We start from the raw sequence: 26,220 nt of genomic DNA on the forward strand, positions 1-26,220 counted from the left end.
CTTTTTCAGGCCCTTCAGTGAGGAGAGTTTCTCTGAGTCCAGCTGGGCCAGGGAAACCACAAGAGGAAGGCCACCCTACCCCTGCTCAATGGTTGTCTTCTGACCACAGCGTTGCTCAGGTACATTACATAGTCCTAAGGTAAAAGGTAGACATGTCTACATCTCGCAAGCCTAATAACAGTAAACCTCATTAATGCCAGCTCTATTTATTCCTGGGACAGTGTTGACTTAAGTTACACTTTTCACACTTACTCTGATAAGAAAAAGAACTGGTCAATAATAATTAAAAGGATTTTGTTTCCTTCATTAAGGGAATGGACTTTTCAAGCACTCTTGTAAACAACTGGCAGCCTAGTTAATATCTTTCTTAGGCAGTCTTTTAAACAAGACTTCCAAAGGGCTTCCACTAGGCAACACTTTGGTTATTCTGCTGTGTTAATAATATACCAAATGACCTGGCCAGATTTTAGTCTCACTTGCTGATCCTTCCTTTGTTTCCTGTTTGTGTCAAAGTACCTTACCTTTCGACCCAGGGATAATGTAGGGGCACCATTTGGTGGCTAAATGGATAATTGCAGGGTTTTAACCACGTTCACTTTTTTGTGTAATAATACCCTGGGAATAATTATTCAGTTTTCTGTATTCCAGTTTTTGACATCATTTCTAGGAGCATATAATTACTTTTTTTTAAAAAAGAAACATCCTGCCCTTGAAAGTAATGAAGATTTTTTTCCTTTAACAATAGTGTGATTTAGTTGTTTCACTAATTACAATGATCCTCTTTATTTTCCAAAGTTGTAACATTTGTGTGTAATTATATCAGATAATCCTTTAAAGCACTTAACAATGAGTATCATGGGTGAGCAAACTGAGGTTACTTTTTATTTAGGTGGCATTCTGTCTAGTTTAAAATGCCAACATTCCTTATGGTACCAGCCCTCTGCTTAGAAGTTCAAACACCAGAACTGTTTGTCTGCTCTCCTCTGGAAAGGAAATTTCTTCATAGCTGAGACTTTCCAGGACCTTATAAAACTTCACCTTGATGTTCCTCAGGCTTCAATTATGAACTTCATGGGTAAACTGGGACATTATTTGGTAAAGTAACTTCAATTTTTATATCCATAGTTCTCCTGTTAAATTGGACCTAGGTGCACATTGTGTCTAGGCATTGCATCTAAGACTGTTTCATGTATTACATTCTGGTTGTGTTGTCATGTGGAATTTTGTTTTTCCAAACATTAATAGGAAAGGAAACTCACCCATTGTCTTTCTGAGGATGAGTTAAGTTCTTCTGCAAGTTCAACTGATAAATTAAATGGGGATTCCAAGGAAGAGTAAGTTCTTATTTTTCTATTTCCTTTCATAAGCTATTTCTGTTTGAATTAATTTTATTCTAATTTAATTTTATTTTTTTACTTAAAATTTTTATTGAATTATAGTCGATTTACACTGTTGTATTAATTTCTGCTGTACAACAAAGTGCCTCAGTTATACATATATTCTTGTTCATATTCTTTTCCATTATGGTTTATCACAGGATATTGAATAGAGTTCCCTGTGCTATACAGTAGGACCTTGCTGTTTATCTATCCTATAAATAATAGTTTGCATCTGCTGATCCCACACTCCCAATACTTCCCTCCCCCACCCCCAACCCTCTTGGAAACCACAGGTCTGTTCCCATGTCTTTGAGTCTGTTTCTGTTTCACAGATATGTTTGTTTGTGTCATACTTAGATTTTACAAATAAGTGATATCATATGGTATTTGTCTTTCTCTTTCTGACTTACTTCACTTAGTATGATAACCTCTAGGTCCATCCATGTTGCTGCGAATGGCATGATTTCATTCTTTTTAGTGGCTGAGTAATAGTCCATTATATGTATGTGTATATATATATGTATGTGTGTGTATGTGTATCTGTCTGTCTGTCTATCTCACATCTTTATCCATTCATCTGTCAGTGGACATTTAGGTTGTTTCCATGTCTTAGTTACTATAGATAGTGCTACTGTGAACATAGGGGTGCATGTATCTTTTCAAATTATAGTTTTGTCTGGGTATATGCCTAGGAGTGGAATTGCTGGATCACATGGCAACTCTGTTGTTAGTTTTCTGAGGAACCTCCATACTGTTTTCCATATTGGCTGCACCAATTTACATTCCCACCAACAGTGTAAGAGGATTCCCTTTTCTCCACATCCTCTCCAGCATTTATTATTTGTAGACTTTTTAATGATGGCCATTCTGACCTGTGTGAGGTGGTACCTTGTAGTTTTGATTTGCATTTCTCTAATAGTTAGTGATGTTGAACATCTTTTCATGTGCCTATTGGCCATCTTTATGTCTTCTTTGGAGACATGTCTATTTATGTCTTCTGCCCTTTTTTTTTTTTTCGGTACATGGGCCTCTCACTGTTGTGCTCTCTTCCCTTGCAGAGCACAGCCTCCAGACGCACAGGCTCAGTGGCCATGGCTCACGGGCCCAGCCACTCCGCGGCATGTGGGATCTTCCCGGACCGGGGCATGAACCCGTGTCCCCTGCATCGGCAGGCGGACTCTCAACCATTGCGCCACCAGGGAAGCCCTGGAATATATTTTCTTTTCTTTTTTTTTTTTTTGCGGTACGCAGGCCTCTCACTGTCGTGGCCTCTCCAGTTGCGGAGCACAGGATCTGGACGCTCAGGCTCAGCGGCCATGGCTCACGGGCCCAGCCGCTTCGCAGCATGTGGGATCTTCCCGGATCGGGGCACGAACCCGTGTCCCCTGCATCGGCAGGCGGACTCTCAATCGCTGTGCCACCAGGGAAGCCCTGGAATATATTTTAAATAACCATTTTAATGTCCTTATTTACTAATTCTGTCACTTGTATCACTTCTGGATCTATTTCTATTAACTGATTTTTTTCTCTTCATAATTGTGTGCTATTTTCCTGCTTTGCATGTCTGCTATTTTTGACGTGATGCCAGACATTGTCAATTTTATCCCATTAAGTGCTGATATTTTTATATTTCTTTAAATATTCTTGAACTTTGTACTTGGATATAATTAAATTACTTAGAAATAGTTGGGCAGAATTTATACACAAAATCTGGGACCTTGTCTTTCTCACTCTCTTTTCCAAGATTCTTCTCTCACTTTCTAGTGGCAGTGGTGGTCTTGAACTCTGTCCTTTGGTTTACAGGCAAGAAAGACTGTGGGTTTTCTGTTGTACTTTAGCTGCCTATGGCTTGCCTTTAGGCTAAAGGTGTTGACTCTCCTCCAGAATCTGCTTGCAAATTTTGTACATTCTTCGTTGCCCTCACATAGTTGATTTTTGTATTTTGTCCAGAGTTTATACTTATTTGTGGAAGAGTTCTGTCTGTAGGAACTTACTTGCTCATTGTAAAGCAGAACTTCCTAAAGGTTGTTTTGTATCTAATTTCTAATGAAAAATTCTCATGAAGCCAATTAATAACAAGAGAATTTTTTCTTTTCCAGGAAAGGTCATACAAATGAAATGAGTGACTTGGTACAGTTGATGACACAGACCCTGAAGTTGGACTCTAGAGAGAGCTATGAAGATCTCCCGGTACCAGAGCCAGTGTCAGAATTTAAACTTCATCGGAAGTATCAGGACACGCTGATACTTCATGGGAAAGTTGCAGAGGGGGCGGAGGAACTCCATTTTAAAGAGCTACCTTCAGGTGGTCAGTTTATTGTTTTACACCAAGCTGGAGAGCATGTGTTTACTGGAGAAATGTATCAAACTAAGGAGCTTAATGCTTGGAAATTTTTTTGGTTTTTAAAATTATTTCATTTGGATATCTTCATTAAAAAATATATCTTATTTTATGTAACAGTTGTATTCCTGAAAAGTTGAATGAAAATTGATTTTTAAAAATAAATGTAAATAAATACATGTTTGGAATTTTTCATGTGGACTTTCTTCAAATTAGACAATTTGTAGTTTTTAGATTTAGGAGATGGTGATGAGACATGAAATGTAAGTTCATATATACACTTTAGTCATTAAAAATACATGAACTCTTAAACTAAACTCTTGTCAAAGTGAAAAGAATCTTAACATGACAAGATTACCAGGAAAAAAAAAGAAAATTGTGTTCTTCTTGCTGCAGTGGTGAAAATGTTTACTTTTTCCCTGTTGTTATTGCTTTTTAGCTATCGTGCCAGGTTCTGAAAAAATCAGAAGAATAGTTGAAGTCTTGAGAGCTGATGTAATTCGGGGCCTGGGGATTCAGCTTTTAGAGCAGGTGTATGATATTTTGGAAGAGGAGGATGAATTGGAAAGAGAGGTGAGTGTCCCATTAGCTGTGTCAGCTGCTTATGCTATGGAATTTTTTTAATGGCCTTTTGAAATATAATTAACATACCATACATTTTACCCATTTAAAGTATACAATTCAGTGGTTTTTAAATATGTTCACAGAGTTGTACAACCATCACCAGATCAATGTTAGAACATTTAATTATCCCCAAAAGAAACGCTGTACCCACTGTCACTCCCCATTGTCCTATAGGCCTTCCACCCCTAAGCGACCACTAATATTTCTGTCTCTATATCTGCCTGTTCTGGACATTTCATTTAAATAGAGTTGTACAAAACTATGTGGTCTTTTGTGACTGATATCTTTCATTTAGCATATGTTTTGAGATTCATCCATGTTGTAGGGCATGTCATGTACTTCATTCTTTTATATGGCTGAATAGTATTCCATTGTATGGCTATACCACATTTTGTTTATTCACCAGCTGATAGGTTGTTTCCACTTTTTAAAAAATTAATTAATTAATTAGTTAATTTTTGGCTGCGTTGGGTGTTCATTGCTGCGCACAGGCTTTCTCTAGTTGCAGAGAGCGGGGGCTACTCTTTGTTGCAGTGCACAGGCTTCTCATTGTGGTGGCTTCTCTTATTGTGGAGCATGGGCTCTAGGTGCGCGGGCTTCAGTGGGTGTGGTGTGTGGACTCAGTAGTTGTGGCTCGTGGGCTCTAGAGCGCAGGCTCAGTAGTTGTGGAGCACAGGTTTAGTTGCTCTGCAGCATGTGGGATCTTCCCAGAGCAGGGCTCGAACCTGTGTTCCCTGCATTGACAGGTGGATTCTTTTTTTTTTTTTTTTATAACAAACATCTGTTTTATTTATTTATTTATGCTTGCATTGGGTCTTTGTTGCTGCGTGCGAGCTTTTTTCTAGGCTTCATGGCATGTGGGATCTTCCCAGATCAGGGATCGAACCCATGACCCCTGCATTAGCAGGTGGATTCTTAACCACTGCGCCACCAGGGAAGCCGACAGGTGGATTCTTAAGCACTGCGCCAGCAGGGAAGCCCTGCTAAGTGTTTTTATCATGAAAAGGTATTGGGTTTGTGAAATGCTTTCTATTTAGATGATCATGTGGGTTTTGTTTTTATTCTGTTTATATGGTGTGTTGCATTAATTGCTTTTTGGATGTTAAATCATCCTTGTATTCCTGAGATAAATCCCACTTGGTCATGGTGTATACCGCTTCTTATATGTTCCTAGAGTCATGTTTCTAATATTTTGTTGAGCGTTTTTATGTCTGTGTTCACAAGAGATATTGGTCTTCAGTTTTCTTTTCTTGTGATATTTTTATTTGTTTTGTTATCAGGGTAATACTGGCCTCAGAATGGGTTGGGGAGTTTCCCTCATCTTTTTTGGGAAGAATTAATGAAGAACTGGTATTAATTCTTCTTGAAATGTTTACTAGAATTCACCAATGAAGGCATCTGGGTGGGCCTGAACTTTTCTTTGTGGGTAGTTTTTTGATAATAAATTCCGTGTCTTTACTTACTATATTCAGATTATTTGTTCTTCTCTTTCTAAAATTTGTGTCTATCTAGGAATGTCCTTTTCAACTAAGTTATCTAATTGGCGTACAATTTTTTTTTGAATTTTATTTTTTTTTTTATACAGCAGGTTCTTATTAGTCATCAATTTTATACACATCAGAGTATACATGTCAATCCCAATCGCCCAATTCATCACACCCCCAGCCCCACCCCCCTGCCACTTTCCCCCCTTGGTGTCCATACGTTTTCTACATCTGTGTCTCAATTTCTGCCCTGAAAATCGGTTCATCTGTACCATTTTTCTAGGTTCCACATATATGCATTAATATACAATATTTGTTGCAGTGGTAAATGGGAGTGTTTTCTTAATTTCACTCTCAGATTTTTCATCATTAGTGTATAAGAATGCCAGAGATTTCTGTGCATTAATTTTGTACCCTGCTACTTTACCAAATTCATTGATTAGCTCTAGTAGTTTTCTGGTAGCATCCTTAGTATTCTCTATGTATAGTATCATGTCATCTGCAAACAGTGACACTTTTACTTCTTCTTTTCCAGTTTGTATTCCTTTTATTTCTTTTTCTTCTCTGATTGCTGTGGCTAGGACTTCCAAAACTATGTTGAATAATAGCAGTGAGAGTGCACATCCTTGTCTTGTTCCTGATCTTGGAGGAAATGGTTTCAGTTTTTCACCATTGAGAACGATGTTTGCTGTGGGTTTGTTATATATGGCCTTTATTATGTTGAGGAAAGTTCCCTCTGTGCCTACTTTCTGCAGGATTTTTATCATAAATGGGCGTTGAATTTTGTCAAAAGCTTTCTCTGCATCTATTGAGATGATCATATGGTTTTTCTCCTTCAGTTTGTTGATAGGGTGTATCACGTTGATTGATTTGCATATATTGAAGAATCCTTGCATTCCTGGAATAAACCCCACTTGATCATGGTGTATGATCCTTTTAATGTGCTGTTGGATTCTGTTTGCTAGTATTTTGTTGAGGATTTTTGCATCTATGTTCATCAGTGATATTGGCCTGTAGTTTCTTTCTTTGTAGTATCTTTGTCTGGTTTTGGTATCAGGGTGATGGTGGCCTCATAGAATGAGTTTGGGAGTGTTCCTCCCTCTGCTATCTTTTGGAAGAGTTTGAGAAGGATGGGTGTTAGCTCTTCTCTAAATGTTTGATAGAATTCGCCTGTGAAGCCATCTGGTCCTGGGGTTTTATTTGTTGGAAGATTTTTAATCACAGTTTCAATTTCAGTGCTTGTGATTGGTCTGTTCATATTTTCTGTTTCTTCTTGGTTCAGTCTTGGAAGGTTATACCTTTCTAAGAATTTGTCCATTTCTTCCAGGTTGTCCATTTTATTGGCATAGAGTTGCTTGTAGTAGTCTCTTAGGATGCTTTGTATTTCTGTGGTGTCTGTTGTAACTTCTCCTTTTTCATTTCTAATTTGATTAATTTGAGTCCTCACCCTCTTTTTCTTGATGAGTCTGGCTAATGGTTTATCAATTTTGTTTATCTTCTCAAAGAACCAGCTTTTAGTTTTACTGATCTTTGCTATTGTTTTCTTTGTTTCTATTTCATTTATTTCTGCTCTGATCTTTATGATTTCTCTCCTTCTGCTAACTTTGGGTTTTGTTTGTTCTTCTTTCTCTAGTTCCTTTAGGTGTAAGGTTAGATTGTTTATTTGAGATATTTCTTGTTTCTTGAGGTAGGCTTGTATAGCTATAACCTTCCCTCTTAGAACTGCTTTTGCTGCATCCCATAGGTTTTGGATTGTTGTGTTTTCATTGTCATTTGTCTCTAGGTATTTTCTGATTTCTTCAGTGATCTCTTGGTTATTTAGTAACGTATTGTTCAGCCTCCATGTTTGTGTTTTTTTACGATTTTTCCCCTGTAATTCATTTCTAATCTCATAGCGTTGTGGTCAGAAAAGATGCTTGATATGATTTCAGTTTTCTTAAATTTACTGAGGCTTGATTTGTGACCCAAGATATGATCTATCCTGGAGAATGTTCTGTGCGCACTAGAGAAGAAAGTGTAATCTGATGGTTTTGGATGGAATGTCCTATAAATATCAATTAAATCTGTCTGGTCTATTATGTCATTTAAAGCTTGTGTTTCCTTATTTATTTTCATTTTGGATCATCTGTCCATTGGTGTGAGGTGTTAAAGTCCCCCATTGTTATTGTGTTACTGTTGATTTCCTCTTTTATAGCTGTTAGCAGTTGCTTTATGTATTGAGGTGCTCCTATGTTGGGTGCATATATATTTATAATTGTTATATCTTCTTCTTGGATTGATCCCTTGGTCATTATGTAGTGTCCTTCCTTGTCTCTTGTAACATTCTTTATTTTAAAGTCTATTTTATCTGATATGAGTATTGCTACTCCAGCTTTCTTTTGATTTCCATTTGCATGGAATATCTTTTTCCATCCCCTCACTTTCAGTCTGTATGTGTCCCTAGGTCTGAAGTGGGTCTCTTGTAGACAGCATATATATGGGTCTTGTTTTTCTAACCATTCAGAAAGCCTGTGTCTTTTGGTTGGAGCATTTAATCCATTCATGTTTGAGGTAATTATCGATATGTATGTTCCTATTACCATTTTCTTAATTGTTTTGGGTTTGTTTTTGTAGGTCCTTTTCTTCTCTTGTGGTTCCCACTTAGAGAAGTTCCTTTAGCAATTGTTGTAGAGCTGGTTTGGTGGTGCAGAATTCTCTTAGCTTTTGCTTGTCTGTAAAACTTTTGATTTCTCCATCGAATCGGAATGAGATCCTTGCCGGGTAGAGTAATCTTGGTTGCAGGTTCTTCCCTTTCATCACTTTAAGTATATCATGCCACTCCCTTCTGGCTTGTAGAGTTTCTGCTGAGAAATCAGCTGTTAACCTTATGGGAGTTCCCTTGTATGTTATTTGTCGTTTTTCCCTTGTTGCTTTCAATAATTTTTCTTTGTCTTTAATTTTTGCCAATTTGATTACTGTGTCTCAGTGTTTCTCCTTGGGCTTATCCTGTATGGGACTCTCTGTGCTTCCTGGACTTGGGTGACTATTTCCTTTCCCATGTTAGGGAAGTTTTCAACTGTAATCTCTTCAAATATTTTCTCGGGTCCTTTCTCTCTCTCTTCTCCTTCTGGGACCCCTATAATGCGAATGTTGTTGTGTTTAATGTTGTCCCAGAGGTCTCTAAGGCTGTCTTCATTTCTTCTCATTCTTTTTTCTTTATTCGGTTCCGCAGCAGTGAATTCCACCATTCTGTCTTCCAGGTCACTTATCTGTTCTTCTGCCTCAGTTATTCTGCTATTGATTCATTCTAGTGTATTTTTCATTTCAGATATTGTTTTGTTCATCTCTGTTTGTTTGTTCTTTAATTCTTCTAGGTCTTTGTTAAACATTTCTTACATCTTCTCAATCTTTGCCTCCATTCTTTTTCCAAGGTCCTGGATCATCTTCACTATCATTATTCTGAATTCTTTTTCTGGAAGATTTCCTCTCTCCACTTAATTTAGTTGTTTTTCTGGGGCTTTATCTTGTTCCTTCATGTGGTACATAGCCCTCTGCCTTTTTATCTTGTCTGTCTGTCTGTGAATGTGGTTTTTGTTCCACAGGCTGCAGGATTATAGTTCTTCTTGCTTCTGCTGTCTGCCCTCTGGTGGGTGAGGCTATCTAAGAGGCTTGTGCAAGTTTCCTGATGGGAGGGACTGGTGCTGGGTAGAGCTGGCTGTAAAACTTTAATCCACTTGTCTGCTGATGGGTGGGGCTGGGTTCCCTCCCTGTTGGTTGTTTGGCCTGAGGTGACCCGACACTGGAGCCTACCTGGGCTCTTTGGTGGGGCTAATGGCCAACTCTGGGAGGGCTCACGCCAAGGAGTACTTCCCAGAACTTCTGCTGCCAGTGTCCTTGTCCTCACGGTGAGACACAGCCACCCCCTGCCTCTGCAGGAGACCCTCCAACACTAGCAGGTAGGTCTGGTTCAGTCTCCTATGGGGTCACTGCTCCTTCCCCGTGTCCCGATGCACACACTACTTTGTGTGTGCCCTCCAAGAGTGGAGTCTCTGTTTCCCCCAGTCCTGTCGAAGTCCTGCAGTCAATTCCCACTCGCCTTCAAAGTCTGATTCTCTAGGAATTCCTCCTCCTGTTGCCGACCCCAGGTTGGGAAGCCTGATGTGGGGTTCAGAACCTTCACTCCAGTGGGTGGACTTCTGTGGTATAAGTGTTCTCCAGTCTGTGAGTCACCCACCCAGCAGTTATGGGATTTAATTTTACTGTGATTGTACCCCTCCTACCATCTCACTGTGGCTTCTCCTTTGTCTTTTGGTGTGCGGTATCTTTTTTGGTGAGTTCCTATGTCTTCCTGTCTATGATTGTCCAGCAGCTAGTTGTGATTCTGGTGTTCTCACAAGAGGGAGTGAGAGCACGGCCTTCTACTCCGCCATCATCTTGGTTCAGTGCCCACACACTGGCATACAATTATGAATAGAAATTCTTTTTAATATTTTTTATTTCTGTAAGTTGGTTGTTTAGGAGTATATTGTTTAATTTCCACATATATTTGCACAAATATATTACATTTTTCTATTTTGTAGGTTCGACAGTGTATTATATACATGCTGGTTTTTAAAATTATAGTAAAATACACATAACTTCAAAATTAGCACTTTAACCATTTTTAAGTATTTGGTTCAGTGGCCTTAAGTATGTTTACATTATTGTGCAAACATCACCACCATCCGTCTCCAGAACTTTTTGCATTTTGCAAAACTGAAACTGTACTAATTAAACAAAAACTCCCCACTTACTCTCCTACCAGCTCCTGGCAACCACCATTCTAATTTCTGTGTCTATGAATTTAACTACTCTAAGCCTTGATACAAAGCCTAAACACAGCATCTAGAAGAAGTAAAACTCACCTGTAAAGAAAACTTCAGGCCCAGATAGCTTTGCTGGTGAATTCTTCCAATCATCTAAGGAAGAAATAACACAAATCCTACACAAATTCTTTAGAAAACAGAAAAAGAAGGGACATTTCCCATTTCTCCCCATAAGACCAGAACAACCGTAATACCAAAACCCAACAAGGACACTACATGAAAAAAACATGAGACCAGTATCTCTCATGAACATCTTAATCATCTAGTATTTTGCTGAAGATTTTTGCTTCAGTGGTTATAAGGGATATTAGTCTATATTTTCCTTTTCCTATAGTGTCCCTGTTTGGTCCTAGCACCAGGGCAATGCTGGCCTCATAAATGAGCCAGGAAGTGCTGTTTCCTCATTAACTCTCTGAAGAGTTTGAGAAGGATTGGTATCAGGTCCTGTCCCAATGTTTGGCAGAATTCACCAGCAAAGGTCCAGGGCCTTTCCTTGTTAAGGAGGTTTAGATTACTGATTCAGTCTCCTTGCTAGTTATGGGGATATTCAGATTTTCTATTCTTCATGATTCAGTTTTGATAGGTTTTATGTTTCTTGGAATTTGTCCATTTTGTTGACTTGTTGGTATACAATTGTTCATAATACTTACTTAGAATCCTTTTTATTTCTTTTTATTAGAGTGGTAGTAACATCCCAAATCCATTTCAGATTTTACTAATTTGAGTCTTTTTTTTTCTTAGTATAGCTAAAGGTTTGTCAATTTTGTTCATCTTTCTGTAGAACCAACTTTTGCTTTTATTGATTTTTTTCTATTTTTCTGTTCTCAATTATATTCATCTCAGCTCTAATCTTTATTTCCTTCCTTCTGCTAGTTTTAGGTTTAATTTGTTCTTTTTTCTATTTCTTTAGGCTGCAAAATTAGGTTGTTGAGTTGAAATCTTTTTTTAAAAAAATATTTATTTATTTGGTTGTGTCAGGTCTTAGTTGTGGCACGGTGGGATATTCACTGCCACATGTGGGATCTTCCTTGTGGCATGTGGGATCTTTAGTTGCAGCATGTGAACTCTTAGTTGCAACATGTGAGATCTAGTTCCCTGACCAGGGATTGAACCCAGGCCCCCTGCATTGGGAGCGCAGAGTCTTAGCCACTGGACTACCAGGGAAGTCCCAAAATCTTTTTTCTTTTTTAACATAAGCATTTACAGCTATAAATTACCCCCTTAGCACTGCTTTTGCTGCATCTCATAAGTTTTGGTATATTGTTCTCATTTTCTTTTGTCTCTCAATATCTTAAATTTCCCTTGTGATTTCTTCTTTGGTGTATCGGAGTGTGTTATTTATTTATTTTTATTATTTATTTATTTATTTATTTATTTTGCAGTACACGGGCCTCTCCCGTTGTGGAGCACAGGCTCCAGATGCGCAGGCTCAGCGGCCATGGCTCATGGGCCCAGCCGCTCCGTGGCATGCGGGATCTTCCTGGACCGGGGCATGAACCCGTGTCCCCTGCATCGGCAGGCGGACTCTGAACCACTACGCCACCAGGGAAGCCTGGAGTGTGTTATTTAATTTCCATAAATGTGTGAATATTCTAGTTTCCTTCTGTCATTGATTTCTAACATCGTCCTGTTGTGGTCAGAGCAGATACTTTGTATGTTCTTTTTAATCTATTGAGACTTAGTTTGTGGCCTAATATATATATCTCTTCTGGAAAATGTTTTCATGTGCACTTGAGAAGGATGTGTACCCTATTACTGCTGGGTAGAGTATTCCCTATATGTCTGTTAGATCTAGTTAGTTTTTGCATTGTTCAACTCCTCTGTTTTTGTATCTTCTGTCTGGTTGTCCTGTCTGTTATTGAGAGTGTGAAGTTTCCAACTATTATTTGTAGAACTGTCTATTTTTTCCTTTAATTCTGTCAAATTTGGCATCAAATATTTTGATGGTCTGTTATTAGGTGCATAAACATTTATAATTATTATATCTTCCTGCTGTATTGATCCTTTTGTTAATGTATAATGTCATTGTGTCTTGTAACCTTTTTTGTCTTTGTCTGTTTTGTCTGATATTAGTATAGTCACCCCTGCTCTCTTGGTTACTATTTGCATGGGATATCTTTTTCAGTCCTTTCATTTTCAATCTGTTTTGGATCTAAAGTCTCTTTTAGAAAGCATATAGTTTTTTAATTAATTAATTAATTAATTATATTTTTGGCTGCATTGGGTCTTTGTTGCAATGCGTGGGCTTTAGTTGTGATGAGTGGGGGCTGCTCTTCGTTGCGGTGAGTGGGGTTCTCATTGTGGTGGCTTCTCTTGTTGCGGAGCGTGGGCTTTAGGCACATTGGCTTCAGTAGTTGTGGCACACGGGCTTTGTTGCTCCACAGCATGTGGGATCTGCCTGGACCAGTGCTCAAACCGTGTCCCCTGCATTGGCAGGCGGATTCTTAAACACTCTGCCACCAGGGAGCCCCAGAAAGCATACAGTTTTGTTAACAATTCTGCCAATTTCCGTCTTTGTGATTGGAGAGTTTAATTCATTTACACTTAAGCAATTACTGATAAGGAGGAACTTCCATTATTTTGCTGTTTGTTTTCTATATGCTTTATAGCTTTTTCTGTCCCTAATACCCTGTATTACTGCCTTCTTTTACGTTTAGTACTTTTTTTTTGTAGTGAAACATTTTAATTCCCTTTTTATTTCCTTTAGTGTATATTCTATAACTATTTTCTTTGAGGTTAACATGGAGATTACATTTAACATCCTAGTTTTAATACTCAAATCTGAATTTATACCAGCTTAACTTAAAAAATCTGCTGCTTTAAAGCTCTGTCTTCACCCCTTTTGCTTATTGATGTCACAGAATTACATCTTTATGTATTGTATAACCAAAAATATAAACTAGTAATTGGTTTTTTTTTTTTAATGCATTAGTCTCTTAAAGTCTCTTAAATTTTGAAGAAAACAAAATGTGGAACAAACCAAAGTTACATTAGTACTAGACTAATCACTTTTTAGACTAATAATTTTTTTTAGTGTATTAGTGTCTTAAATCATGTAGAAAATAAAAAATGGAATTACAAACCATTGTTATAATACTAGCTTTGATAATTGCCCATGTATTTACCTTTACTGAGATCTTTATTTCTTCATACAGCTTTGAGTTACTGTCTAGTATGCTTTCATATCTATCAGCATGACTTCCTTTGGTATTTCTTGCAGGGCAGGTCTAGTGGTAATAAACTTCTTCATCATTTATTTGGGAATGTCTTAAGTTCTCCCCCACCCAGTTTTATTGAGAAATAATTGATATGTAACACTGTGTTAGTTTAAGGTATACAACATAATTATTTGATATATGTATGTACTTTGAAATGACTACCACAATCAATAAGTTTAGTTAACATCTATCATCTGTCATAAATTTTTTTTCTTGTGATGAGAACTTTTAAGATCTACTATTAACAACTTCCAAATGTACAATAGAGTACAATTAACTAGAGTTACCATGTTGTATATTATATCCCCAAAACTCACCAGAAGTTTCTACGTTTTGACCACCTTTACCCATTTCCTTCACCCCCACTCCTCACCTCTGGCAACCACCAGTCTGTTGTCTCTTTCTATGAGTTTGGTTTTTTTCAGATTCTGCATGTAACTGAGCTCATACAGTATTTGGCTTTCTCTTTCTGACTTATTTCACTTAGCATAATACCTTCAAGGTCCATCCATGTTGTTGCAGATGGCAAGAGTTCCTTCTTTTTTCTTTCACTTTTGCAGGACATTTTTGCCAGATACAGGATTCTTAGTTGACAGTTTTTTTCACTTTGAAAATATCATCCCACTGCCTTTTGGCTTCCAAAGTTTCTGATAAGAAATATGCTTATTATCTTACTGAGGAATCCCTTGCATGTGAAGAGTTGCGCCTTTCTTGTTGCTTTCAAGATTGCCTTTGGCATTTGACAGTTTGATTATAATGTGTCTGAATGTGAACTCTGTGTTCATCCTACTTGGAGTTTGTTGAGATTCTTTGATGTTTATATTCATGTGTTTCATCAAATGTGGGAAGTTTCTGGCTATTATTTCTTTAAATAATTTCACTTCTTCTTTCTGTCTTCTTTTGAGACTCCCACAATACCTATGTTAGTCCCTTTAAATCCCTTGGAAGTTGCTTCTGCTGAAGGCTATGGTGTTTGTAACAATGTCAATGAGCGTTGCAGCCGTGGTTGCCTGCCTCTGTGTCTGCTCCTCTGTGATGAGAAGCAGCAATCAGCTGTCAATACAGAGATCCCTCGTACTTGGAAGACAAGATTCTTATTGCCTACCCTGGCTCCTACATGCTGTCTACAGGCTGCTCCAGGAATATTGGACAGCTACCTGCCTCTAGAGGTGTGTGTGTGTGTGTGTGTGTGTGTGCGCGCGCGCGCGCGCGCGCGCGCGCGCGCGCTAAGAGCTGAAATTGACTGGAATTAACCAAAGTTTACCATCCAAGCCTTCCCCTGAATGTTTCAAGCCTTTCATAGACTCCAGAGTTCCAAAATAGTTACATCAGTTAGATTCCTGGTGCTTCTTACTCCTCCACCATCTTCTATACATATTGTATTATATAATAGTATAATAATAATATATAATAATATATATAATATATAATAATAATAATATATATATAATTGCTTTTAAAATCAGTTCAGAGAAGAAAAGGAGAAGCAATTTGTATTTATATTGTTTTTATTTACATAATTACCTTCATCAGTGCTTTTCCTATTTTCATGTAAATTGGAATTATTGCCTGGGGTCTCTTGCTTTCAGCCTGATGAGCCTCCTTTAGTAGTTCTTGGAAGGCAAGTCTGCTAGTCACAAATTCTGTTTTTGTTCATCTGGGAATATCTTTATTTTGACTTCATTTTTGAAAGATGGCCTTACTGGATATGCGATTCTTAGTTGACAGTTTTTTCTTTGAGTACTTTGAATATGTTATCCTTCTGCCTTCTGGCCTTCATTGTTTATGGTAAGTCAGCTGTTAATGTTATTGGGGTTCTCTTGTAAGTACTGAGTCATTTTTCTCTTGCTGCTTTCAAGATTTTCTCCTTGACTTTACTTTCAGCACTTTTACTTTGTTGTTGTTGTTGGAATATTGCTTTTTATTATTTTTTTAAATTTATTTTTTCTTATTGAGATAACATTGGTTTATAAGTTGCATGTATACAACCATACCTTTTGACTTCTGTATACATTACAGCATCAGGACTTTTACTTTAATGTGTCCGTGTGTGGATCTCTTTGAGATGATCCTGCTTAGAGTTCATTGAGATTCCTGGATGTGTAGATTGTTCTTTTTTAAATTTGGGAAATTTTCAGCCAGTATTCTTCAAATATTTTTTCTGCTCCTTTTCTCTCTCCTCTTCTTCTGGTGCTCCCATTATACATGTGCTGTTTTGCTTAACGGTGTCTTACATTTCTCTGAAACTGTTCATTTTCTCTTCTCTCTGTTCTTTGGATTGCATAATCTCTGTTTTTGTTTTTTGTTTTTTTTGCCTCTCCCGCTGTGGAGCACAGGCTCCGGACACACAGGCGCAGCAGCCATGGCTCACAGGCCCAGCCGCTCTGCAGCATGTGGGATCTTCCCGGACTGGGGCACAAACCCATGTCCCCTGCATCGGCAGGCGGACTCTCAACCACTGCACCACCAGGGAAGCCCGCATCATCTCTGTTGGTCTATCTCCAAGCTCACTTATTCTCTTTGCCAGTTCAAATATATTGTTTAAGCCTCCCAGGTGAATTTTTTCATTTGTCATTGCACTTTTTAACTGCAGAATTTCCATTTGGTTTTTTTAATGCCTTCTTTCTCTTCTCAGTATTCTCTGTTTGATGTGACATTGTCATCATACCTTTACTTCTGTAATCATGGTTTCCTTTAGTTCTGTGAACATGCTCATAATACCTACTTTGATGTTTTTGTCTGTTAAATCCAACATCTGGTTGCTCTCACAGGCAGTTTCTCTTGCATGCTTTTATTCTAGTGTATGTGTCATACTATTATATTTCTTTGCATGTCTCATAACTTTTTGTTGGAAACTAGACATTTTAGATAATAAATGGTTACAAGTCTGAGTATTGGCCTCCAGTGGTGTGGGGTTGTTATTGTTATTTGCTTGTTTATTTGTTTATTGATTGGCTGGATTATATTAGTAAAGTCTATGAACCCCTTACCCTAGTCCCCACAATGTGAAGCCTCTGATGTTGCCCCTAGGGTACAGCCTTGGGTATGTTCACAGCTACCTTGGAATGACAGTGGGTTTGGCAGAGCTCTCTTTATTTATTTAGTTATTTATTTTGGCTGCACTGGGTCTTAGTTGCAGCACGCAGGATCTTTTAGTTGCGGCATGCGGACTTCTTAGTTGTGGCATGCGAATTCTTAGTTGCGGCAGGCATGCAGGATCTAGTTCCCCGACCCAGGGGATCAAACCCCGTGCCTTGGGAGCATGGAGTCTTACCCACCGGACCATCAAGGAAGTCCCTGGCAGAGCTCTCTTGATGCTCCCTTTCCCAGACCTCACCCAGATGTTTCTTGGTTGCCAGCTGATCACTTTTATTGTTCTCAGTCACGCCCTGGGGCTACATTGCTCCATAGGCTGATCCAATCAAAGCTGAGCTCCTTTGAAGAGGTAGTTCCCAAGCTTAGTGTTTGAGATTTGTTCTGAACCCAGGGCCCCTCCAGTTTCTTGGTTCTTTTAAACTAACTGGTGTACTTTAGCCTATATCCAATGCACCTAGTACTAATCTCCTCCCAGTTGCCTTTCACCACTACCTCCAGTTTTTGAGAGCACCCTTAGGCTTGAATTCTCCACACTCTGTTCCAAATGAAGTCAGTTCATTAAAGACTTGGTGCTTGTTTTATGTCTTGCTTCTACCCCCAGGCAAAATCTGGGAGCACAGCTCGGGAGCTGGGAGTGGGAACAGTAGCTTGCTTGTCTCTGAGTGATACCCGCACTTTGGAAGCTCAGAGGTGGTGAGAAGCAGTAGCATCTGGTCTTCTTGGCATGCTTCACCCAGCATGGAAACTTCACTTTATGGTCTGGGGCAAAGGTGATTGAGGTCCCCGTATTTTCAGTGGCCCTGTACCCAAGATAGAGCCTCTATACTACATGTCTGAGCTGGGCATAAAAAAGAAGCTCCCACCTCTTGGCTGCACTCTCCCAAAGCTTACTGTCACCATCAAGTATTGGGGGCAGGATGAAATATGCCGATGTCCTGCCCCTCCCAGGAAGACAGCCTTCCAACTAGAGTTGGGGGAAAGAAGTTTCTTGACTTCCCCAGTGTAGTGAAGTTTTTGTCTCACTGAGCTGGAGTGGGGAGGGAGACATTTCATTTTAATTCAGTTCACTGACCCTCATTGTTCTTAGTAGCTTTACTGTTTTTAACTGAGTTTTAGTAGATTTTTTTGAAAAAAAAAAAAAGGGTCCCTATTTGCTGTATGCCCTTATGACCATTTCCAGAGACTTTAAATGGTTGGTTGTTGTTTTTTTTTAACATCTTTATTGGAGTAAAATTGCTTTACAATGGTGTGTTAGTTTTTGCTTTACAACAAAGTGAATCAGTTATACATATATATATGTTCCCATATCTCTTCCCTCTTGCATCTCCCTCCCTCTCACCCTCCCTATCCCACCCCTCTAGGTGGTCACAAACCACCTAGCTGATCTCGCTGTGCCAAGCGGCTGCTTCCCACTAGCTATCTATTTTGCATTTGGTAGTGTATATATGTCCATGCCACTATCTCACTTCATCACAGCTTACCCTTCCCCCTCCCCATATCCTCAAGTTAAATGGTTGGTTTTTAAAATATTTTTACCAGTTTCACTGAAGAGGGGTCTGCAGAGCTTCTCATGCTGTCATGCTGGATGTGGAACCAATTAGGATTACATTTTATTTTTATTTTATTATTATCATTATTTTAAAATTTATTTATTTATTTTTAACATCTTTATTGGAGTATAACTGTTTTACAATGGTGTGTTAGTTTCTGCTTTACAACAAAGTGAATCAGTTATACATATACACGTTCCCATATCTCTTCCCTCTTGTGTCTCCCTCTAAAATTTATTTATTTTATTTATTTATTTTTGGCTGCATGGGGTCTTCATTGCTGTGCGCAGGCTTTCTCTAGTTGCAATGAGCGGGGGCTATTCTTCGTTGTGGTGCGTGGGCTTCTCATTGTGGTGGCTTCTCTTGTTGAGGAGCACGGGCTCTAAGCGCATAGTCTTCAGTAGTTGTGGCTCACAGGCTCTAGAGTGCAGGTTCGGTAGTTGTGGCACATGGGCTTAGTTGCTTCGCGGCATGTGAGATCTTCCCAGACCAGGGCTTGAACCTGTGTCCCCTGTATTGGCAAGCGGATTCTTAACCACTGTGCCACCAGGGAAGCCCCAGGATTACATTTTAGATTTAGTTATTATGTCTCCTTTAATCTGGAACAGTTACTGACTCTCTGTTTTTCATGACCTTGATGTTTTTGAAGAGTATAGGCCATGTGTTTTATAAAATGCCCCTCAGATTGGGTGTGTTTGATGTTTCCTCATGAATAGATCCAGATTATGCATATTTGGTAGGAATACCACAGAGGTGATGTGTCCTCAGTTCATTGTATCAGGAAGTGCATGACATCTGTTTAACATATTATTAAACGTTATTTCAATTTCAGGCATTTCTTTCAACAGACAAAGACTTTGAGTATCAAATAGTCCCTTTTTTTTATTACTAGTCAGTTTGAATTTTATGTTAATTGGTTGTATTATTTTGTAAATGCCTTTACTGAGTTATCTATGGGATTGATTTTGTTTTATCAATTCTAATACTCTATTTTTTTTTGCCTTCAATTAATTTATTTTCTCCATTTCATGTGTGTGATATGAAATGGAATGTCTAGGTTTCTGATAAGGATAACAGGTGTTTGGTGGCTTTTTTTTTTTAAGTTACTTTTTATTAGAGTATAGTTGCTTTACAATCTAATATTCTAATATTGCTGTGTTTTATTGATTTTAAGATCTCTTTATACCTTAATGGTATTAATTCTTTGGCATGTAGCAAATATTTTCCTTAGTTTATTGTTTGCTCTTTAATTTCTTATAACTATTTTTTGGTATCTTGACATTTAAAATTTTTATGTAAACAGAACTATTAGTATTCTTCCATAAGGTTTCTGCTCTTGGTATCATGCTTAGAATAGCCCTTTTAAGGTTACAGAAATATTTTTTTCTACTATATACTGATTTTTTTTTTTTATTTTATGTTTCCCATATAGGTATGTTTGCAGGAGCACATGGGTGAAAAGTATGTGACTTACAATGTGAAAGCTCGCCAGTTAAAATTTTTTGAAGATAATGTAAAATTTTGAGAATTTACCTAATCTGCTGCCAGAATGAAACTATTTTCAAAGGTTTTTGGCTTAAACAAAAACAAACAAACCTATAATAATGACTGGAGGCCATTCACCATCCTTATTTTTGTTGGGCCTTTTTTTGCTAGAAAAAAATTGGACAGAGTAATACGAAGCAAGCTTATTACAAAAGAAAAAACCTTTGGCTATCTTACTCTCTTTATGAGGGAAAATCTGTTGTACAACGTTTATTTGGTTACTGTTTACTGAGCCTTAAACCAACTTGATATCTAGAACTATTTTTTTAAGGTACTTATTAGCTTGAATACAGGGATATAACATACTGAATTGGAAGTTTTACATTATACTAGAGTGACAAAAGCAATAGGAGAAATAAATGACATATATCCAGTGACACTACTATTTTTGTTTTTTTTGTGGTACGCGGGCCTCTCACTGTTATGGCCTCTCCCGTTGTGGAGCACAGGCTCCAGACGCGCAGGCTCAGCGGCCATGGCTCACGGGCCCAGCCGCTCCACGGCATGTGGGATCTTCCCAGACCAGGGCACGAACCCATGTCTCCAGCATCGGCAGGCAGACTCTCAACCACTGCGCCACCAGGGAAGCCCCAGTGATACTACTTTTTACTGTTAATAACCTTAAGTAGAAATTGATAAATTATTTTTTTTTATAATTCTGGGAGTAGATTTAAAGATACGGCATTATATATAGTATTTGAGCATTGAATTCCTTTTTTGCATATTGATGGATGTTTAACATTTTATTTCCATTTAATATGGACCTCATTCAGGGTATACAAGAATTGAAACTAGGAGTTATTTTGGGCTAGTAACTCAGTATGTTTTTACATACTGGATTTTTTTTTCTTTTTAAGATTTATTTTTCCATAAGTGAAAACATTCCTTAAACGTTAATTCCTTTTCTAATTCAGCAGTTTTTAAGTAAAGTCCAGATCCTTTTAGTTATATTGGACATATTTGTCTCCTGAAATTTGTCTTCTTATACATCAAGATATTGTCTTCCCATGTTTTAAATGTATAACTGTATATCACATATTTTATTAGTTTAATAAGGGGCAATACCCATCTAGCAAATAGTTTTTATAAAATAAAACTTTTGATTAGTAAATTTTAACTTCTGCATTTGAGGGACTCTAAACATGAATATGACTCCAGAAGTATTCTCATTTTTTACAGTTAAAAATATGTCTTACCTTTTATGAAAATTATACACATAAAATAATACACATAAAATAATAAAATGTTCCCTTTCTAGTCCACATAAAAGACTTTTATTTAGTTTTTACTGTGTGCCAGGTGCTAGGCCCAGGTTCATGGCCTAATTTCTGAAATTTCTGTATTTTGAAGGGTTTTTAACAACTCAAATCTAAAACCATCTAGTCCTAGTGCTCAGCTGAGGACAAATTTTTGGCAAACCATTGGTCTTCCTGAGCTATTTACCATTTCTTGCATGTTTTAGAAATCCACATCTTTCTGCAAAGTCATCAGTTCTACTAAAGTTTTGTAACTTATTGGTATAAAGTTATACATATTATTTTCTTAGAATAAAAAAAATCTCCTCCATACCTTTTTTATTACCATTCTGTATATTTTTGTTTAAACATTCATTCAGTTTTTATCCTACTGTTCTTTGGTTATTTGTGGTGCTTTTTTCTTGGGTGGTTAATCATTTTTCAGCTTTCCTTTTTTTTTTTTTTTTTTTTTTTTTTTGTCTGGCCTCTCACCGCTGTGGCCTCTCCCCTTGCGGAGCACAGGCTCCAGACGCGCAGGCTCAGTGGCCATGGCTCACGGGCCCAGCGGCTCTGCAGGATGTGGGATCTTCCTGGACCAGGGCACGAACCCGTGTCCCCTGCATCAGCAGGCGGACTCTCAACCACTGTGCCACCAGGGAAGCCTCAGCTTTCTTATTTAATTATAAAACACATTTTTAAGACTACAAATTTCCCTCTCAATGTATCTTTGGCCACACTTGACTTTTTTTTTTTGAGGTTAGTTTCTAAATAGTAATTCTGGTTTTGATTTTCTCTTTTATTTTTTTTATTTACCAAATATTCTTATTTTTTTAACATCTTTATTGGAGTATAATTGCTTTACAATGGGTGTGTTAGTTTCTGCTTTATAACAAAGTAAATCAGTTACACATATACATATATCCCTGTATCTCGTCCCTCTTGTGTCTCCCTCCCATCCTCCCTATCCCACCCCTCTAGGTGGTCACAAAGCACCAAGCTGATCTCCCTGTGCTATGTGGCTACTTCCCACTAGCTATCTATTTTACATTTGGTAGTATATATATGTCCATGCCACTCTCTCACTTCGTCCCAGCTTACCCTTCCCCCTCCCTGTGTCCTCAAGTCCATTCTCTACGTCTGCATCTTTATTCCTGTCCTGCCCCTCGGTTTTTCAGAACCTTTTTTTATTCCATGATTTTTTCTTTTAAGTTTCTAAATTTCCATACATTTAGAAGGCCAAGGAAATTGTCTCCTTGCTCCAGCTACACTGCAGTGTTGTTACTGAATATGACCTGTACAACCCCTATTTCTTGGAGTCATTTTTCCCTGTAGTTCAGTACATGATCCATCATTGGAATGGCCCTGTGTGCATTCAGTAAAGGTGAATTCTCATGCATAGGCAGAATCACTTCTCTACTAAATATTGGAAATGTTCTACATCTGCACTGATGAGCCCTTGTAATGGAACTCAATTTTTAATTAAACTTGGACACACATGACTAGTAGCACCATATTGGGCAGCACAGCTCTATATCATTCATTCTACTGAGTACCTATAATGTGTCATGTACTGTTGTAGGTACTAGGCAAACAGCACTGAGCAAAACGAGGTTCCTGTTCCCATGGAGCTTATTTCTAGGGAGGACAATTAACAAATATATACTGAGATATATTAAATGCCATGGAAGTAGACACAGAATGATGGGGCATACCCATACTTTGACAGGGTAGTAGGAAATGCTTCTTTACAGTGACATATGAATGTCACCTAACCTGAATGAGAGGACAAGTCATGTATATCTGAGGGAAGATGTTCCAGGTATGTGGAACAAGTGCGGAAGTCTTCATATTAATTGCCTTGATCTTTAAAATCTGAAAGGTAGAGTGTTGGTCTCCTGCCAAGAGTGTAGCTTTGCCAAATTCCAATATATGTAAGAATCTTTGCTTTATACATTTAACATCTTATTAAATGCATGATTCATAAGTGACATCTTACAGCTATGAAATGTCCCTCTTTGCCTCATTTAATGCTTTCTGATATTAAATATTTCTTTTTCACTATTAACCACTCCTTTTTGGTTGCATCTGCCTAATATATCCTTGCTCCTGTTTTCAACCTTGGGGTGTCATTTTGAGAACATGAAGTGACGTGATTTTTAACCCTATTGGGAGCTCTTAACTTTATAATCACATTTATTATACTTATTAATATGCTTGTTCTTGTTTCTGCCATCTTTTTTCTTCCCCTTTTTTGAATCCTTTCCTGACTTTTGCTATATTAAGGTCTTTGCTCCCTTTTTTTTTTTTTTTTTTTTTTTTTTTTTGTGATGTGCGGGCCTCTCACTGTTGTGGCCTCTCCCGTTGCGAAGCACAGGCTCCGGACGCGCAGGCTCAGCGGCCATGGCTCACGGGCCCAACCGTTCCGCGGCATGTGGGATCTTCCTGGACCGGGGCACGAACCCGTGTCCCCTGCATCGGCAGGCGGATTCTCAACCACTGCGCCACCAGGGAAGCCCTTTGCTCCCTTTTTTTAAACTCAGTTTGGAAGTCCTATATCCTGGTATTGAGAAACAGAATATTACCTGTAATAACCCTTCCACTCCCATCCCTCCCACAAGGCCTTTAGAACATTTTTCTCTTCGGCCCTCTGGAAAATTTTAAAGGAATTTACAGTTTTATGGGTTTCCACTTTGAACCACCTTAGGTAAAGCCTGGATTAAATGTTTTCTGCTTGGCAATAGCCTTATTTTAGTGGTACCAAGATACTACTTTACCACAAATTTACATTTGTGGTAAATTTCATAGCTGTAAGATATCACATATGAATCATGCATTGAATAAGACGTTAAATGTATAAAGCAAAAGTTTTTTTATAGGTGCTTGCTGTTGTTAAAAAAAAAAGTATGTTAGGAACTTGTAGCTTCAGAAAATAGAAATGGTTCTTACACTTTCAGAACCACGAACTTCTAACTTTGGCTTTTACTAGTAGTCATGCTTGCAGAACAATAAACAAAAGACTCTTTAGATATTGAGTTGCACTGTGAGTTTTATTTGAAAACACTAAAACAGCCTGATGACTCATAATGAATTATAAAACTTTGATAGTTAATTTGTACTATCATTTATGAGGCTTTTATTCTTCATTATTTTGTAGACCTGAAAGAAACTTTGCATACTTGTGTTTTCTGTTCTCCATTTCAGAGAAGGATTGTGACGAGAAGGTCTAAAATATTTATAAATCAAAACCCAACATAGAAGTGAAATACAGAGAACAAAATCTGTACACAGCTGAGCATAGGTGTTTTTAGCTCATGTTTTGGATATGAAAACAATTTAGCTCATGTCACACGAAACAAAAGCAGGTGCAGTAGTAAAGCTCAATCATGAAAACCCCAATCAATTATTTTTAGCATGCCTCTTAATTTTTCTTTCCCCTGGTTTCTTGTCTTCTGTGCCTGAGTCTTGAACAGGTAACCACTTGAGGGGGTGCCGGCGATAAATGGGCCACGGAGGAAGTGTCAGCTGGGTCAAAACAGAGAAAATACATCAGTTATGGCCATTAAAAGTTTAAAAGAGCATTATGTATAATGCCTGGTTCCCAAATGACTCCTATGCTAAAGGTAAAAAAAAAAAAAGAAGAAACATTCCTATGAAAACTGTGTGCCACCACCCAGACAAGATGCTGTGAGAACAAGCCTCATTGTTTACACATGGCTTTAAGAGCTAAAAGAAAGATGAGGAGGGAGCAATATGAAGACCTTAAGGTCTAGTCTGACTTCAAGATTACTGCTTGGATCGCCTGCCAGAAGAAATGAGCTTTATGTAACTTAACCTCATCTGATGCTATTTGGCATTTACTTTTCCAATGATAGCAAGGGAAGGATGAGGGAAAACGATGGTGCCGGTTCTCACTACTAGGGCCAACCAAAACAATCCAATTCAGAAAACCTAAGTTGCCACTAACATCCAAGCACACATAAATTTCTTACCAAACACGAAAAAGCAAATCCCGCCATAACTATATAGACAGTCCACCCGAACTGTTCAGCCACGTACCCGTAGATAAATCCAACTATCTAGAGACAAAGAAAGTATATTAAATACTGTCAAGCTGGGGGGGTGGAGGTGGGGAGAGAAGATTATGCAAAACCAATACTTACTGCAGAAAAAAGAATAATTCCCTGAAACATCTGTTCAGCTAGCTTCTGGCCCTTGTAATCCTAGAGGTGAAGGACAGCAAAGCAGGAATTGGTTCCACCACTGAAGAGATACATTCCTGCCCTGGCCTCACAGCTTTGGCACAGGGCGATCCCAATATATGGGACTTTCCCAAGAACTTAAGCAAGGAATGACATTCTGGGTTTACCGGGGGAATTAAAGCAAACTCACGGAACCCGGGCTGGGGCATCCTCGCGGGGGAAGAGAGAAGGGGACCAAGGAGATTCATTTCGGGGAAGAAAGTAGCCATCCGGGGTAGGAACCGCGCTGCACCGGGTGGGTCTCGGACAAGGGTTGCGGAGCTGCCGGGCTCGCGAGCGGCGTGTAGGAATCTTGGGGCCGAGGCGGGCAGCGCCCTCACCATTTGCGTGGGCAGGGAGCTCAGATACTCCAACATGACTGGCTCAGGAGGCGGGCGGCGGAGCGAAGGCAACCAGGACTCAGGGACAGTAGTGGCCGGGGTCAGCTCCTGCGTACAGCTCTGCGGACCTGTCGAGCCGAGGGTCGCGATGGCCGCGGCCCCGGAAACGGATGTCTCCCACAAACCCAGTCGGCCCGAGGCCCCTCCCCGTGCCCTCGCTAGGCGACCCGCGCTTTCGGAGCTGGCTGTAGGCCGGCGCCCTCTCCGCAAGGGCCGAGATGCTGACGGTGGCGGCCGAGCCGAGGCATCACGCGCCCGTTAAGGG

At 38.8% G+C, this 26,220-nt stretch overlaps 2 protein-coding genes across 25 annotated transcripts in view; one reads left to right on the forward strand and one right to left on the reverse strand.

Moving 5' to 3' along the window:
* NEK4 (NIMA related kinase 4) overlaps positions 1 to 26,220 on the forward strand; it is a 58,261-nt gene that overhangs the window by 27,241 nt on the left and 4,800 nt on the right. For 9 of the 24 annotated variants that reach the window (XM_067043991.1, XM_067043982.1, XM_067043974.1 and 6 more), the window contains 6 exons: positions 10 to 119; positions 1,246 to 1,334; positions 3,479 to 3,687; positions 4,160 to 4,293; positions 16,227 to 16,444; positions 19,969 to 20,099. In XM_067043991.1, coding sequence (XP_066900092.1) covers positions 10 to 119; positions 1,246 to 1,334; positions 3,479 to 3,687; positions 4,160 to 4,293; positions 16,227 to 16,444; positions 19,969 to 20,005 — 797 coding nt within the window. In that variant the 3' untranslated portion in view covers positions 20,006 to 20,099. Of the gene's footprint in view, positions 1 to 9; positions 120 to 889; positions 978 to 1,245; positions 1,335 to 3,478; positions 3,900 to 4,159; positions 4,294 to 16,226; positions 16,445 to 19,968; positions 21,648 to 26,220 lie in introns of those variants that run through there. The other 15 variants (XM_059075995.2, XM_067043994.1, XM_059075993.2 and 12 more) reach the window with 13 other exon arrangements.
* On the reverse strand, positions 24,345 to 26,200 carry SPCS1 (signal peptidase complex subunit 1). Its single transcript, XM_059076024.2, has 4 exons — positions 25,896 to 26,200; positions 25,477 to 25,536; positions 25,306 to 25,392; positions 24,345 to 24,838 (listed from the first exon to the last, which is right to left on the reverse strand). Exons 1-4 carry the CDS (start codon positions 25,929 to 25,931, stop codon positions 24,713 to 24,715), a joined length of 309 nt encoding a protein of 102 aa, XP_058932007.1. The 5' UTR covers positions 25,932 to 26,200; the 3' UTR covers positions 24,345 to 24,712.

Source organism: Kogia breviceps, chromosome 10, assembly GCF_026419965.1.
Source record: "Kogia breviceps isolate mKogBre1 chromosome 10, mKogBre1 haplotype 1, whole genome shotgun sequence".
In the NCBI taxonomy this organism is placed as follows: Eukaryota; Metazoa; Chordata; class Mammalia; order Artiodactyla; family Physeteridae; genus Kogia; species Kogia breviceps.

Excerpts from the sequence above, each read along its gene's own strand:
- SPCS1 (XM_059076024.2), bottom strand. The coding sequence starts at position 25,931 with ATGTTGGAGTATCTGAGCTCCCTGCCCACGCAAATG. Across the intron at positions 25,393-25,476 it reads GAATTATTCTTTTTTCTGCA|ATAGTTGGATTTATCTACGG; the intron begins GTAAGTATTGGT and ends CTTTGTCTCTAG. Across the intron at positions 24,839-25,305 it reads GATTTGCTTTTTCGTGTTTG|CTGACACTTCCTCCGTGGCC; the intron begins GTAAGAAATTTA and ends GTTTTGACCCAG.